The sequence below is a fragment of the Rosa rugosa genome, chromosome 2 (assembly GCF_958449725.1).
Source record: "Rosa rugosa chromosome 2, drRosRugo1.1, whole genome shotgun sequence".
NCBI classification, from domain to species: domain Eukaryota; kingdom Viridiplantae; phylum Streptophyta; class Magnoliopsida; order Rosales; family Rosaceae; genus Rosa; species Rosa rugosa.
The window spans coordinates 37,793,511-37,809,686 of NC_084821.1; the positions used below are offsets into that span (position 1 = coordinate 37,793,511).

Below are 16,176 nucleotides of genomic sequence, written 5' to 3' on the forward strand. Positions count from 1 at the left end.
GAGTTCTAGTTATCGTAGAACTTTCTATGGAAAATACCCAGATCGAGTTCCAAGTCAGTTATCATTGAACAACATTGAATTATACCCAGATCGAGTTGCCAAAATCCACTACCCAGATCGAGTCTCGATCAATTTCAGATCACAAATCCTCTCTAGCTCTCTCTTTCCCTATCAATCTTACAATCGATTTAGCCTCATCGATCTCTTTTCTCAATCCATCAATCTCTATATGATTTCCAGATCACCTTGATCTCTTCCTCTCGCTGATCTGAGAGAGGCAGAAACCCGCTTAGATAGGTCGCCTAGCGCCGAATCACCGAACCGCCCAGCGACTAATCGGTCGCCTAGGTCGCTTAGCTGGCCGCCCAACCTCAGCCCACCCAACCCCGCCGATTTTGCATTACTCGAGTCGGAGAGCTGCCTCCCAGCGCCTGGGCGGCCGAGTTTTAGAACACTGGCCTTCACTTAAATTGCCATAACTCCTTCTAGAAAAGTCAGAATCATAAACCGTAAAATTGCTCAGAAACTAGATACATGGGGCTTTCCGTGCATATATGGTACAGCTCTTAATTCCATCCGAGCAGTTCCCAGTAATTCAGCGAAGTTGGGTGTTCTGCACAACAGTTTCTGTGTTGCAGATTCTTGTTCAAGCTGAACTGCCTTCACTTAAATTGCCATAACTCCTTCTAGAAAAGTCCAAATCACAAACCGTAAAATTCCTCAGAAACTAGACACAAGGGGCTTTCCGTGCATATATGGTAAAGCTCCTAATTCCATCCGAGCAGTTCCCAGTAATTCAGAGAAGTTAGGTATTCTGCACAAGAGTTTCTGTGTTATTGATATAATATTTTTTGTTTGCGGGCTTTTGGCAGGCCGGGCCTATGGACCAGGCTGGGTTTCAAACCCCTAAACCAAGCCCGACCCTCTACCCACCGGGCCGGGCCTATGGCGGGCTTTTTGACGGGCCGGGCCGGGCTTTTGGCCCTCAGGGCCGGCGGGCCTCCATCGGCCCACTTGATCCGCGAGCTTTTTGATGAGGCCTATATATATGTAGATTTATTTACAGGACATAGTACAGTTACCATCACAGTTTGCTAAAAAAAATTCCTCATTCTTAAAATCAACTGTTTAAATCTGGGTACAAAAATGTGTTAATTAAGAAGCAAATCCTGATTGACCGGCATAACCATAGATATTAAAGTTTATACTTTTGGTTTTGCTGAGATTGTAGATGCTTGTTGGTAATAAAGTTGAAACAAATAACGTATACAAACTTATAGTCTCAACAACTAACGTAATGCTTCACAGCACCTAGTATCGTGTTGTTTCCTTTTGTCTTCTTCACTAAATGGAATCTGAGGTGTATGTGTTATCAGCCTTATAAAAAGTGCAGAGAGAAAATGTATAAAACCCATGACAACGATCTAATTAGGAACTCAGTACACAGATACCACCTATTATAGGTATTAAATATTTGATGAGCATGACAAATATACTAATTTACGCATTAGATTGGAGAAAAACGCGATGCTGTTTTGTGTGCTGAATTGGCTGCTTTCACATTTTCAGGACAAATGTGAGTATTAGACGTATTTACAGGACAGTGTGCAATTATCGAGTCACGGACAGTGTGATTGACCGGCGTAACTATGGATATAAAAGTTCACACTACTGTAATTAACTGTGGTTTTCCACAAGCAGAAAAGCATAGCTGTTAATAAAGTTAAACAAATAATGTACACCAAGTATCAACAACTATAGTAATGGTTCATATAATACTATATTGATATATGTTGTTTCTTTTTCTTTTTTGTCTATTACTGAGAAAAGTCAGAAAACGCGTTGCTCTTTTTTCTGTGCGCTCAATTGGGTCCTTTCGCATTTTCCACTAGTGGGGTCTTCTGTAAATTTCCTTTGCTTTTCTCAAAAGTGAAACTGACTCTTGCTTTTGCTCTTGTTGATTTTTATGCTAACTCTCATTCCATTTGCAAAAGAGAAATAGCAACTTTGGAGTGTAAACGGAGCAACTGATCTGAAGTTGAGAATCACAGGAAGCTTGCAAAGGCGATCAGATCTGAAGCTTGTTTTGACAGGTACTACTTACAGTGTTGAAAATATTGTTAAATCTAGATCAGAATAAATGTTGAGGCTGATTTAGATCTCAGAAATGGAGTCATTAATTACGAATTAACGAACCACATTGCTTTTCTGTCTAATCAGGAAACCATGGCTGAAGTTGTGGGTGGAGCTTTTCTCTCTTCTGCTCTTGCTGTTCTGTTTGATAGGATGGCTTCCCGTCCGGTTCTTGACTTCATCCGAGGAAAGAAGACCACCGCTGGGCTGCTCCGCAATTTGAAGATTAAGTTGTTGTTGGTTAATAAATTTCTCGATGATGCAGAGGAGAAGCAACTCAGAAACGATAGAGTCAGGAAATGGCTTGATGAGCTTAAAGATGTTCTCTATCGTGCAGACGACCTGTTGGATGAGATAAAGACTGAAGCTCTGCGTTGCAAGATGGAACAAGAAGATTCTGGAAGCAGCCGCATAAATCAGGTGTTAAGGAGACTCAAGTTTAGTTCTATTTCCATTCATAAATTTGACAAAAGTCTGAAACCCAGGATACGGGATATTCTTGAAAGACTGCAATCTGTTGTCGACGGAAAAGATGTGCTTGATTTGAAAGAAGGTGTTAAGGAGAGATCACAAGGAAGACTGCCTACAACTTCTTTGGTAGAAGAGTTCGGTGTATATGGAAGGGATGGAGAAAAGGAGGCCATTATCAAGTTATTGTTAGCGGATGGTATGACTGGAAATAAAATAGATGTGCTTCCAATTGTGGGCATGGGTGGGCTTGGAAAGACCACTCTTGCTCAACTTGTATACAAAGATGACAGAGTCAAGAAACATTTTAACCATCAGTCATGGCTTTGTGTTTCGGAAGAATTTGATGTCACCGAATTAACACAGTATATTTACAGGTCAGTGACTTCAGATGTTTGTAATATCACAGACCTTGACATGCTTCAAGTTAAACTACAGACGACATTGACAGGGAAGAAATTTCTCTTTGTTCTTGATGATGTTTGGACTATGACTAATGACGAGTGGGATCTCTTAAGCCGACCCTTTGAGAGTGGAGGTCATGGAAGTAAGATCATTGTCACAACACGTCATGAAGATGTTGCAGGCATTATGGGTACCCTTCAAAGTCAACATCTAATGCCAATATCTGGGGAAGACTGCTGGTCGTTGTTCTCAAAACATGCCTTCAAGAATGCAGGTGTTACTGCAGATCCGTCGCTTGAAGTGATTGGAAGACAGATTGTTCAAAAGTGTAAGGGACTCCCTTTAGCTGCAAAATCACTTGGGGGTCTTTTACGTTCTGAACCAAATATTGAGAAATGGGAAGAAGTATTGAACACTCACATATGGGAGTTGCTAGATAAAAAGAATGGCATTTTGCCGGCTCTATGGTTGAGCTACCATAATCTACCTCCGCATCTGAAGCGTTGTTTTGCTTACTGTTCCATATTTCCTCAAGATTATCAGTTTCACAAACCGGATCTGGTTTTGTTGTGGATAGCTGAAGATCTCTTACCGTCGAATTCGAAGACTACATTTGAACAAGTTGGAGAGAACTACTTTGATGATCTTGTGTCAAGGTCATTTTTTCAACATGTACCGAATCACTTTTCTGGTAAGGCAGTTTTCACAATGCATGATCTTCTTCATGACTTGGCAAACTTTGTCTCTGGAGAGTTTTGTGTTAGATTGGAGAACAAAGACTCAGTATTGGAAAATGTCAGCAAGAGTCGCCACTTTTCATGTGCATACCGCAGTTTTGATCAATGGGACAGTTTGTATGAAGCTAAGTATTTGAGGACCTTTCTAGTATCTGATTATATCTACAGCAAACGTCCCAACTTAGATTTTGATAAATTCCTGAAGCTTCAGTGTTTAAGAGTGCTCGATATATCAAGGTACTATCTCCGTGAGCTACCTAGTTCAATTAGCAAGTTGAAGCATCTAAGGCACTTGGACTTGTCTGGCTCATCAATTAAAAAGTTACCTGATAAAATGTGTACTTTATATAATTTACAGACGTTATTGTTGTCGTATTGTGAATCTCTTGTTGAGTTGCCAACTGATTTGGGAAGATTAATCAACTTGCGTCATCTTGATATTCGAGACACAAAGATAGAAAAGATGCCACCAAGTATGGGCAAAATGAAAGATCTCCAAACATTAAGAGGTAAGTTTGTCCTAGACAAATACACTAGTGATAACTTTGTTGAGATTAAAGAGCTTCAGCAGTTGCGCGGAACACTATGTATATCTGGGCTTCGCCATATTGTGCATGTCACGGATGCCTTGGAGACCAATATGAGAAAGAAGAAGCATCTGGATAAATTAGTTTTGGAATGGGGAGGCAAGTATGGTGACACCGACGATACACAAAAAGAGAGAGATGTGCTGGAGAACCTCCAACCTCATACAAACCTACAAAAACTCACCATTCAATCTTATGGGGGCACAAGATTACCAGGTTGGTTGGAAGATCTTTCTAGTTTATCTAATCTGGTTCGTCTTCGACTTCTGGATTGCGGAAATTGTTTGTCCTTGCCATCAGTTGAGCAGCTACCCTCCCTCCAAGAGCTTAAGATTCAAGGATTTAATGGAGTGGTGACTGTGGGTTCTAAGCCTTTTCCTAATCTTCGTAAGCTTCGTCTGAAATCTTGTCCCGAGGTAAGCGGGGCATTCATGTTAGCCTGCTTCCCAAAGCTTGAAAGCCTCGATTTGGAGGATGTGAATGTAGAATCTCTTAATTCCCCTTCACTCCTCTCCCTTGTCCGCCTTAAAATCTCTTCATGCCCAAATTTTGTTTGTTTTCCCGATGGAGGGCTGGATGCGCCCAACCTGGAGACCATAGAAGTCTATGAATGTTGGAAACTGATGTCATTGCCACAGCACATGCACAACCTTCTCCCATCTCTGTGGAGGTTGATCTTATCTGATTGTCCAGAATTGGAATCATTTCCCGAAGGGGGATTGCCGTCTAAGTTGGAAGAGTTGCGCATCCATTGTTGCAAGAAACTCCTCATTGGAAACCGTATGCAGTGGGGTCTACCAACACTCACCTCTCTCAAATTCTTGAGCGTCAAATTTAAGGGATGTGAACAAGTTGTAGATTCATTTCCAGACGAGGGGCTGCTGCCCACCACTCTCGGATCACTCGACATCTTCAGTATTTCGAAGCTGGACGGCAAGGGGTTTAGACAACTCACCTCTCTTAAACAGTTGGGAATTTACTTTTGCCCTGAACTCAGGTGCTTGCCAGATGAAGGGCTACCCACTTCCCTTTCTGATCTGCACATCTGTCATTGTCCTTTACTAGAACTACGTTGCCAGAGGGAGACTGGGGAAGATTGGCCCAAGATTGCTCACATCAACAGCATTCTAATCAATTTGAACCATATATGACGTGCAATGGTAATTATCCAATTCTCTGTTCTGGTACGGTTTAGTTAGTAAATTCCCCTCTCAACTGCTTCTTATAAATTCTATGATTAGCCAATTACACCTCTGTTTCTCTATGCATTTGTTCATTCCCAAAATCAAGGAAATTGCTGGTGTCGAATCTCCATATCTATTTTAGTGATACGTTTTAAGAGATGAACTCTCTGTATGCACACCATCTGTTTGTGGAAATGCATGCTGCATTATCTTTCTAAATTTGATGAAGGATGACCAATTATTGAGTTTATAACTTATTGTTTACTTAAAAGTGTATTTGTTTTGCTGTTTCTTTCTCGTCTAAAACCATTCAGTAATCCTATTAATAGAAAAATAGTGGAGTCTGGCTCGCATTATTATACAGTTTAGGTTGATTTTACTCATTGGAACGTCTCTAGAATCTCCAGTGTATAGACCCATGTATAGCACATATATAATGTATTCAGTCTCTAGTTCTCTATATTTTCCTCATTCTTTAAAATCACTGTTTGAATCTGGGTCAGAAAAATGTGTTTTTTAAGAAGCGTAGTAGATCAAGACGGTTAGATCTAAGAGACACTTTAGGAATGCTTAGAAACCTAGTACACAGATAACAAAAATTATATGGATCAATTAAATGTAAAATAGTTCTTGAGATACTTGAGCTTAGCATACAGATAACATATATTGGTTTGAATAATTTCCATCCTGTTGAATAAGGTTAACTACTTAAGCCACCTTTCTTTTCTTCAGAACTCATGCATTGGTGATTATTAGATCAAATGTGAGTTTTATGCTGCTGAACATAATTCATCTCCTTCAGGTTTCAGGTGTTGAATTAGTAGTCATTTCATTGGACTGGGCAGTACCTTCTTACAGTTTTTTTTTTTTTTTTTTTTTTTTTAATTTGCAGGATTCTGTCTCTCATAATTGGCAGGGCAATGTTCACTGATGTATATAGGCTGTTGTTTTTGAATAAAAGAAGACTGTCACAAATAGATGTGTACAAAGAATTGCCTGGTAATCCTCGCTTCATCCATGGCTGCACATTGCTGAACTTTAATGGATTATAACTTATAAGCTTGAATGTTAAAATACCAAAAACATTCCCTTATGTGTACATCAAACTGTGTGTTCACATTCATCTGCTCTTTAGCATCAAATTTGACAGCCTTTTGTGGTCTAAGTTAGAGTAGGGTTCTCTACAGTGAAGTATGGTGGACCAAGTTAGATTGAGATATTGAAAGAGTTAACTGCAGATGCTTCTATTACTTGAGGCACCATCAACATTAACTTTCAATCTTCACAACAGTAAATGAAAATTTCTACTTGCATTTCTAAGCATTGTCTACATGCATTTTCTCTTCCAAAGTTGTCTAAGCCCTCGTTTGGTTTGAGAATAAAAGTGATGGGAAACTTATTCCTTTTTATAGGGATGGGAAATGAAGATTTTGTATTGTTTTGGTAACACTAGGAAAGCAAACAGAAAATTAATAATATTTAATACACCATTGACATTTACAACTTATAATATCAATATTTTATTACTAAAATAGTGTAATTTCTAGAGTAGTGTAAATAATGCTAAGAAGTGACGCAGCAAAATGAATCCCAGGATGATGGAGGGATCCATTCGGAATGGAGGAGATGGAATTCTATGAGGAAGTGAAAATGGGTAAGTTCCTACTGCTTTATTTTCATTTTTTTCTTATTTGAGTGGGCTCTATGGTATCCAAGTATCTAACTGTGTTTGTTTTGTAACTGAAATGGCAGAATATGCAAAAGAGAAAATCAGGTGACAAGTCGTCACAGAAGGCTGCTATTAAGGCTTCCAAAAAATTAAAGAATTCTGATGCTGCACATCAGGGTTAGTAATTCATTCTGTCACTTTCAATCTTTTTATTTTTGGTCTACTAAAGTTGTATTTAACTGAAAAAAGGAATGTGAAACAATGAAATCATTGAAATGCAGGGAGTTTGTGATTTTAATTTTATATTATACTTGCTGATATATTTGGTAGTGACTAATGAGTAATGACAATGCATAACATTGTGGCTTTATGACTTTGTGTTTCTTATTTGATAATGAAACTATATTTGTCTATTGTCATTTTATCACAGACTGCGTCATCACAGTTGTGCTATGTTGTTGTTAATGAGACTATGAGAGTCTTCAATGTGTCTTATGATTGTGAATCTGTGATTGAGTTATCACTTCATCATTTTATTAGATTTTAATTGTGAACACAACTAATATAGTGAACTACTGAACTTATGTGATTATGTTGTTGGTTTTGAATTGTGTTGGGACTAGGGAAGCAAACTTTTGTGCTTGTTAATTGATTGCTGGCTTGCTGCAAGTGAAATAGATATCCTACTGTGCTGCAATATGCTTGTCGAAGAGAAGAACTGAAGCAGTAATGAATTTGTGAAACAATGTTCAAATCTTCAACTTTTTACCTTTTTTCTATTTGCATTTCAGTGTAATGTTATAATCTTAAGACAATGAGAGTAGATTACTAGACAGTCATGTTATATTCTTCAATTCTTGCATCAGAAGTTTGTCTCGCGACACTTTGCATTGGCATGAAACTTTCAAAGTTACAAGTTTTATAAATACTTAGCCAATTCAAATTTCTTTACTTATTTGATCTTTCATCCTTTGTTACACTTGTGGCTTTGTGTTTGCATTGGAATGTCATTGTTTATCAGATTAGATTACATTCTCTCAAATACAAATTCATGATTAGTGGAAATAGAGGCTGTTTAACAATTTTGACTAGTCATGTGGTCTGAAAACCCAAGAATTTGGACCTGAATGTTCTCGGTAGTTTTGTTCAGCCCATGAAAAACCTGCTGGGCGACCCGTGCCCAGCCTTAATAGAGGTCTATAAGTGTTTGAAACTGATGTCATTGCCACAGCACATGTACAACCTTCCCCCATCTCTCAGCTACTTGTCCCTATCTGATTGTCCAGAATTGGAATCATTTCCCGAAGGGGGCTTGCCGTCTAAGTTAGAATACTTGCGCATCTGGTGTTGCAAGAAACTCCTCATTGGAAACCGTATGGAGTGGGGTCTACCAACACTCATCTTTCTCAGATTCTTGGGTGTCGACTTTGAGGTATGTGAACAAGTTGTAGATTCATTTCCAGACAAGGGGCTGCTGCCCACCACTCTCGGATCACCCGACAAGGGGTTTAAACAACTCGCCTCTCTTAACCAGTTGATAATTCGCGATTTCCCTGAACTTCGGTGCTTGCCAGGTGAAGGGCTACCCACTTCTCTTTCCCATCTGGACATCGATCATTGTCCTTTACTAGAACAACGTTGCCAGAGAGAGACGGGAAGATTGGCCCAAGATTGCTCACATCAAGAGCATTTATATCAATAACAAACGTATATGACGTGCAATGGTAATTATTCAATTCTCAGTTCTGGTAATTGTCCAATTCTCTGTTTAGTTAGTAAATTCCCCTCAACTGCTTCTTATAAACTCTATGGTTAGCCAATTACATCTGTTTCTCAATGCATTTGTTAATTTCTATACAATATCAACTCCAGGTGCTTTGTAATTCCCTGATCAGATGATTCCACTGCTGAGATATTGGATTGAAATTTCCTGTCGATGTTGCACAAGGTTACTTCGACTTCCTTTTCTTCTCAACTTATGCATCAATGATTACTAGACCTGTTGTGGTTTTTATGCTGCTAAACATAATTTATATCCTTCAATTTTTAGGTTCTGAATTAGTAGTGCTATCACGCGAGTACAAGACTGTGGCCAGAGGAATGGTTGCCAATGTATACAGGATTTTATTTTCTACAAAACAAAGAAGGTAACAAAAGAGGATGTGTGAAAAGTTTCCTGGTAATGCTTGATTCATCCATGGCTACACATTTGTCAAGTTCCATGGATTTCAGGTATTCTAGTGTCTCATTTTGATAATGTACTGTGGAATATTAGAAACAAAATTGAAAATAAAATATTTCCTTGTGTATCAAAATGTGTATTATAGTCTAATATACTTAAACTAGTATCAAATTTTGACAGCTTTTTATTCAAAATTTTGGCAGGGTGCTCTACATCATGTCTTTATTGTGGACCAATCAGAGCGTTTGCATATATGAAGTATGCAATTGCAGGTGGCTCTAGTACTTTTAGAACCAACTTCATTGTTGCCTCTTGGTAAGTTTCTTTTTAATTTTTTAGTTTCTGTTTGTCTTTCCCCCTCATATTTTTTTCATTGACACTTAGTTATTTTATTATTTTCAATTTTGGACAGGTTCCCTGGTTGATTCGGTTACCATCCAGTTTGGAGCCTCTAAATCATCACTTACTGAAAAGTTCTAGGTACAGTTCTGAGCTAAGCATTCTCCATGCAGATCTTCTTTTCTGAAGTTTTCTTAGGTATGTTGTTTAGACCTGTATGCCTTGGTTCTAATTTGGACTGGACTACGTGTCTGTATGAGTATGACTAATTTAGTTTGTGGTTTTTAATCTTTGAATTCCCAAAATCAAGGAAATTGCAGGTATCGAATCACCATATCGATTTTAGTGATAAGTTTTAAGAGATGAACTCTATATATGCACACCATCTGTTTGTGGAAATGCATGCTTCATTATCTTTCTAAATTTGATGAAAGAACCAAATTATTGAGTTTGTAGCTTATTGTTTACTTGAAATTGTAATTGTTTTGCTGTTTCTTTCTCGTCTAAAACCATTCAGTAATCCAATTAGTAAAAAGATAGTGGAGTCTGGCTAGCATTGTTATACAATTTAGGTTGATTTTAGTCATTGGAAAGTCTCTAGAGTCTCCAGTGTATAGACCCATGTACAGCACATATATAATGTATTCGGATCATGGCATCATAGTTCTCTATATCTTCCTCATTCTTTAAAATCACTGTTTGATTCTGGGTCAGAAAAATGTGTTGTTTAAGAAGTCGAGTAGATCAAGATGGTTAGATCTAAGAGACTTTTTTAGGAATGCTTAGAAACCCAGTACACAGATAACAAAAATTATATGGATCGACTAAATTTAAAATCGTTCATAGGATACTTGAGCTTATCATACAGAAGACACATATTGGTTTGAATAATTTCCATCCTCTTGAATAAGGTTGGCTACTTAAGCCACCATTCTTTCTTCGGAACTTATGCATTGGTGATTATTAGATAAAATGTGAGTTTTATGCTGCTGAACATAATTCATCTCCTTCAGGTTTCAAGTGTTGAATTAGTAGTTGTTTCATTGGACTGGGCAGTACCTTCTTACAGATTTTTTTTTTAATTTTTTTTATATTTTTTTTTAATTTGCAGGATTCCCTCCTCTCATAAATGGCAGGGCAATGTTTGCTGCTGTATATAGGCTGTTGTTTTCTAATAAAAGAAAACTTTCACAAACAGGATGTGTACAAAGAATTTCCTGGTAATCCTTGATTCATCCATGGCTGCACCTTGCTCAACTTTGATGGATTATAAGTGTCATTATATATCATCCTGAGACAGATGCATACTCTTGAATGTTAAAATACCAAGTACAGTCCCTTACGTGTACATCAAACTGTGTTCATAGTCCTCTGCTCTTTAACATCAATTTTAACAGCATTTTGTGGTCAAAGTTAGAGCAAGTTGGAGTAGGATTCTCTACATTGAAGTATTGTGCACCAACTTAGATTGAGAGATTGAAAGAATTAACTGCAGATGCTTCTATTACTTGAGGCACCACCTCCAATGGTTGAATATTAACATTCAATCTTCACAAAAGTAAATGAAAATTTCTACTTGCATTTCTAAGCATTGTCTACATGCATTTTCTCTTCCAAAGTTGTCTAAGCCTTGTTTGGTTTGAGAATAAAAGTGATGGGAAACTTATTCCTTTTTATAGAGACGGGAAATCAAGATTTTGTAATGTTTGGGTAACACTAGGAAAGCAAACAGAAAATTAATAATATTTAATACACCGTTGACATTTACAACTCATAATATCAATATTTTATTACTAAAATAGTGTAATTATTGCTAGAGTTTAATTGTATCCTACTGCTTTGTTTTCATTTTTTCTTATTTGAGTGGGCTCTATGGTATCTGAGTATCTAACTGTGTTTGTTTTGTAACTGAAATGGCAGAATATGCAAAAGAGAAATTAGGTGATGATTCTTAACAGAAGGCTGCTCTTAAGGCTTCCAAAAAATCAAAGAATTAATCCTGATGCTGCACATTACGGTTAGTAATTCATTCCGTCACTTTTTATCTTTTTATTTTTGGTCTACTAAAGTTGTTTTTAACTGAAAAAAGGACTTAGAAACAATGAAATCATTGAAATGCAGGGAGTTTGTGATTTTAATTTTATATTATAGTAACTCAGATATTTGGTAATGACTAATGAGTAATGACAATGCATAAATTATGTGGCTTTATGACTTTCAGTTTCTTATTTGATAATCAAACTATATTTGTCAATTGTCATTTTATCACAGATTGTGTCATCCCAATTGCGTTATGTTGTTGGTAATGAGACTATCAGTCTTCAAAGTGTCTTATGATTTTGTTATCACTTTATCATGTTATTAGATATTAATTGTGAACACAACTAATATAGTGAATTACTGAACTTATGTGATTATGTTATTGGTTTTGGGATTGTGTAGGGAAACAAACTTTTGTGCTTGTTAATTGATTGCTGGCTTGCTGCAAGTAAAATGGATTCTTACTGTGCTGCAATATGCTTGTAGAAGAGAACTGAAGCAGTAATGAATTTGTGAAACAATGTTCAAATCTTCAACTTTTTTCCTTTTTCTATTTGCATTTCAATGTAATGTTATTATCTTGTTATAATCTTGAGACAATGAGAGTAGATTACTAGACAGTCTCATGTTATAATCTTCAATTTTTGCGTCAGAAGTTTGTCTCGAGACACTTTGGCATAAACTTTCAGTGTTTCAAGTTTCATAAACACTTAAACTATTCAAACTTCTTTACTTATTTGATCCTTCATGCCATTGTCACACTTGTCTGTGTCTGCATTAGATTGTCATTGTTTATAGATTAGATTACATTTTCTCAGTGAAACTGGAGGCTGCCTAACTATTTTGACTAGTCATGTTTTTTGGTTCGAAAACCCGAAAATTTGGACCCGAATGTCCTCGATGGTTTTGTTCGGTCCATGAAAAACCTGCTGGGTTGACCCATGCCCCCTCTTATTGCTACAGTAGACAATAAGGCTGCTGCATCGGGTAAGTAATTGGGGCTCCGATTACCAACCTCCGCTTCAAGCTGAAGAACTTGGTCCGCTCATTCTCTACCCAAGGAAGGGATTTGAAGGCAGTTGAATTCCCAAACCTGAGTGGTATCGAAGTACCTTGTATCTATTAAGAGATGAACTTTATTTATGCACACCATGTGTTTGTGGAAATGCATGCTTCATTTAATTCCTGAATTGCTCATTATGGTTTATGTTAAAGTATTTGTTTTGCTGTTTATTTCTTGTCCAAAACCATGAAGGTTTAGATTCAGAAATCCAATGAGTAGACATTGGAGAGTCTGGCCTCGCATAGTTATAAAGTTTGACTTGATTGGAACCACCGGTATGTTCACCAATGTATACACCATAATGTCTCCACATCTTCCTCATTCTTGAAATCTACTGCTTGAATCTGGGTCACAAAATTATTTAACAACTACATAGATCATGACCTTTATATGTAAGTGGCCTTTCCTTCTGTCAATACTTGTTTCAATAGGTAAAGGCTCAAGATAACTCCTGGTAATGAAATTTTCAGAGAGTATTTGAATAACACTCCACAGTCCACATCAGATATAACAACCTGATATCATTACACAGCATAGCAGATATTCTAGTCTATAGTACACAACCACAACCACCCCAACACCAGTTTATGAAAAGCCAAATAGCAAAAGTCAAGCACGTACACCATAGTGAAAAGTAACTGAAAATTTTTACTGTTTTTTATTAACTGGATTCTCCAACATTGTTTCCCATAATCTCATGACCATCAGCTAATTATGCTGCAGGCCTTACCAAGTAAAAACATATCCAGACTACATTGAAAGACAAATGAATGAGGATGGAGACAAGTGACAACATAGAAACGAAGGAAAGATAAATAAGGTACTGCCTCCAAGTTTACAAAAAGAGCATTAGCATTAAAGCTAAATAGCAATTTGACTTCTTGGTAGAGCAAAGTAAAAACATACTCCTAGATTAAAGTATCTCAAACCCAGCTTAAAGAATCTTGTCTCTACATTACTCAGACAAATAAAATTGCAGCAAAACTAAACATGAAATACAATTAGCTAGCATCTGAAGAGATCTAAATGTCCCTTCTTCATCAAATGACACTTGATAATTATAAGACAACCTTTACTAATGAAACTCAATAACCCTAAATTGGAAAATCAATTTATTACAAACCGTAAATGTTAGACCTGAAAGAATACCAAAAATCATAACTGAAGTGGCACTAGAAAGACAGAAATTTTGCTTTTGAGAATAATCTAGTCTAAAAGCCAAGTCAGTTCGCATCACACTCCCCTTCTTCCCCATCTACTGGCTCATTGACATTGGATCGCTTTAACAGAAATATGCTAACACAATTACTGGATTCACAAAACCCTCTCAAACTTTACACAAAGCTTTTTTATTTTGAATCATTGTCTTCTCCAAGATTAGAAAGAAACTGATGAGCAATCAAACACAACTGATAACAGGAATAGGTTCTATCCGGCAGACTTTTACCTTCTCAAAGTGCATTACATCCACACCATATTCAACAAAGCAAAATCTATAAGATCACAAACAAACACAATTATATAAAATCCAACACCAACATTTATTTAACTAGAGAAATATTATTATAAACGAAAATAGCCGGCAGTCTTGACAAAGAAAAACATAAAATGGACTTGACAGATGCCCTGAAAAGAACTTAACCAAATCCATAGACACCACTATACCACACAAAGTAAACCACCACTGTGAGAACCACCAAGAAACCTTCTCAAACATCACCACCGCGGAGACGGAGTACAAGGTGGAGTGTAGACTCCTTTTGAATGTTGTAATCAGCCAAAGTGCGGCCATCCTCCAGTTGCTTTCCTGCAAAGATCAACCTCTGCTGGTCTGGTGGGATCCCCTCCTTGTCTTGAATCTTTGCTTTGACATTGTCAATAGTATCGGAGCTCTCAACCTCCAGAGTGATCGTCTTCCCCGTCAGAGTCTTCACAAAGATCTGCATACCGCCACGAAGCCTGAGCACAAGATGAAGAGTCGACTCCTTCTGGATATTGTAGTCCGCAAGAGTCCGGCCATCCTCCAATTGCTTTCCGGCGAAGATCAACCTCTGCTGATCTGGAGGAATGCCCTCCTTGTCTTGAATTTTCGCCTTGACATTATCGATCGTATCAGAGCTCTCCACCTCGAGAGTGATCGTCTTCCCCGTTAGGGTTTTGACGAAGATCTGCATACCTCCACGGAGACGAAGGACCAAATGGAGAGTTGATTCCTTCTGGATATTATAATCGGCGAGGGTCCGGCCGTCCTCCAACTGCTTTCCGGCGAAGATCAGCCTCTGCTGATCCGGAGGAATCCCCTCCTTGTCTTGAATTTTCGCCTTCACGTTGTCGATTGTGTCAGAGCTCTCGACCTCCAGAGTGATCGTTTTCCCGGTGAGGGTTTTCACGAAGATCTGCATACCTCCCCGGAGACGGAGGACCAGATGGAGAGTCGACTCCTTCTGGATGTTGTAGTCGGCGAGGGTCCGGCCGTCCTCGAGCTGCTTTCCGGCGAAGATCAGACGCTGCTGGTCCGGCGGGATGCCCTCCTTGTCTTGGATTTTGGCCTTGACGTTGTCGATGGTGTCGGAGCTCTCGACCTCGAGGGTGATGGTCTTGCCGGTCAGGGTTTTGACGAAGATCTGCATGGTTGGGATTGGATCGAGAAAGAGGGGTTTGAGATTGAAAGGAAATTGGGATTCAGAGAAATTGGGGCGAGTTCTGTGAAACTTGTGAGGGAGGAAGGAGATGGGAGACGCTTTATATAGGGGAGATGGCCGAGTAAAATATCCAATCGTATTACGGAAGTAACGCGGAATTTGTAATCAACTACAAATCTACAATGGTCCAGAACCTTCCTGGGGCTAAACCTCTCCTCTAAAAAAAAAAAAGATAAATACCTTAAAGAGCAAATTCCCGTGGGATCATATACAAACACGGGTCAAAATGTAAAAGCTGACGAACTAAGGCACACCTAGTAGTCACACGTAATAAAATTTTCAGGCTGTGACCACTTACCCAATTTCAGCTAAAAAATTGCTCACTTACTCCACTAAGAGTTATTTAACCTCATTTACACAATCTAACATCTATTGACATTTTAGCCCCTATTAATTAAATTAAAACTCATCCCTCTCCTCTCAGTCTCTCTCTCCTTCCCAGACTCTCTCTCTCTCTCTCCCCCCGATCTCCACCTCCAGTCTCTCTCTCTCTCTCTCTCTCTCTCTCTCTCTTCCCGGCTGAGACGACTCAGCGACCACCGTCAGCCTCGAAAATCGGCGTCCTCGAGTCCGGTTCGATTGAAGAACAGAACCAAGCGGCTATGGAGATCAAGCTCCTACGACGGTGGGGGGTCGGGGGCTGGGCAGTGAGGTGGCGGGTGGGCTG

The 16,176-nt window shown here is 38.5% G+C and overlaps 2 protein-coding genes across 14 annotated transcripts; one reads left to right on the plus strand and one right to left on the minus strand.

The window, feature by feature from the left end:
• Positions 1-1,910: 1,910 nt before the first annotated feature.
• LOC133733004 (putative disease resistance RPP13-like protein 1) lies at positions 1,911-12,926 on the plus strand. Of its 13 annotated transcripts, none has more exons than XM_062160604.1 (14): positions 1,911-2,093; positions 2,221-5,490; positions 6,407-6,513; positions 7,062-7,168; positions 7,267-7,360; positions 8,470-8,615; positions 8,718-8,907; positions 9,056-9,131; positions 9,234-9,415; positions 9,569-9,680; positions 9,778-9,845; positions 10,816-10,924; positions 11,625-11,721; positions 12,147-12,505. In XM_062160604.1, exon 2 carries the CDS (start codon positions 2,227-2,229, stop codon positions 5,479-5,481), a length of 3,255 nt encoding a protein of 1,084 aa, XP_062016588.1. In that variant the 5' UTR covers positions 1,911-2,093; positions 2,221-2,226; the 3' UTR covers positions 5,482-5,490; positions 6,407-6,513; positions 7,062-7,168; positions 7,267-7,360; positions 8,470-8,615; positions 8,718-8,907; positions 9,056-9,131; positions 9,234-9,415; positions 9,569-9,680; positions 9,778-9,845; positions 10,816-10,924; positions 11,625-11,721; positions 12,147-12,505. The 13 variants fall into 13 exon arrangements, with proteins under 13 accessions (XP_062016588.1, XP_062016584.1, XP_062016590.1 ...); XM_062160600.1 differs by having other exon boundaries at positions 8,758-8,907; XM_062160606.1 differs by lacking the exon at positions 12,147-12,505 and adding an exon at positions 12,708-12,926 and having other exon boundaries at positions 8,470-8,907.
• A 1,421-nt stretch (positions 12,927-14,347) lies between these two features.
• On the minus strand, positions 14,348-15,536 carry LOC133733005 (polyubiquitin). Its single transcript, XM_062160612.1, has one exon. The coding sequence runs from the start codon at positions 15,435-15,437 to the stop codon at positions 14,517-14,519; it is 921 nt and encodes a 306-aa protein (XP_062016596.1). The 5' UTR covers positions 15,438-15,536; the 3' UTR covers positions 14,348-14,516.
• Positions 15,537-16,176: the final 640 nt, after the last annotated feature.

Coding starts and splice junctions, on each gene's coding strand:
- LOC133733004 (XM_062160606.1), top strand. CDS start 2,227: ATGGCTGAAGTTGTGGGTGGAGCTTTTCTCTCTTCTGCTCTTGCTGTT.
- LOC133733005 (XM_062160612.1), bottom strand. CDS start 15,437: ATGCAGATCTTCGTCAAAACCCTGACCGGCAAGACCATCACCCTCGAG.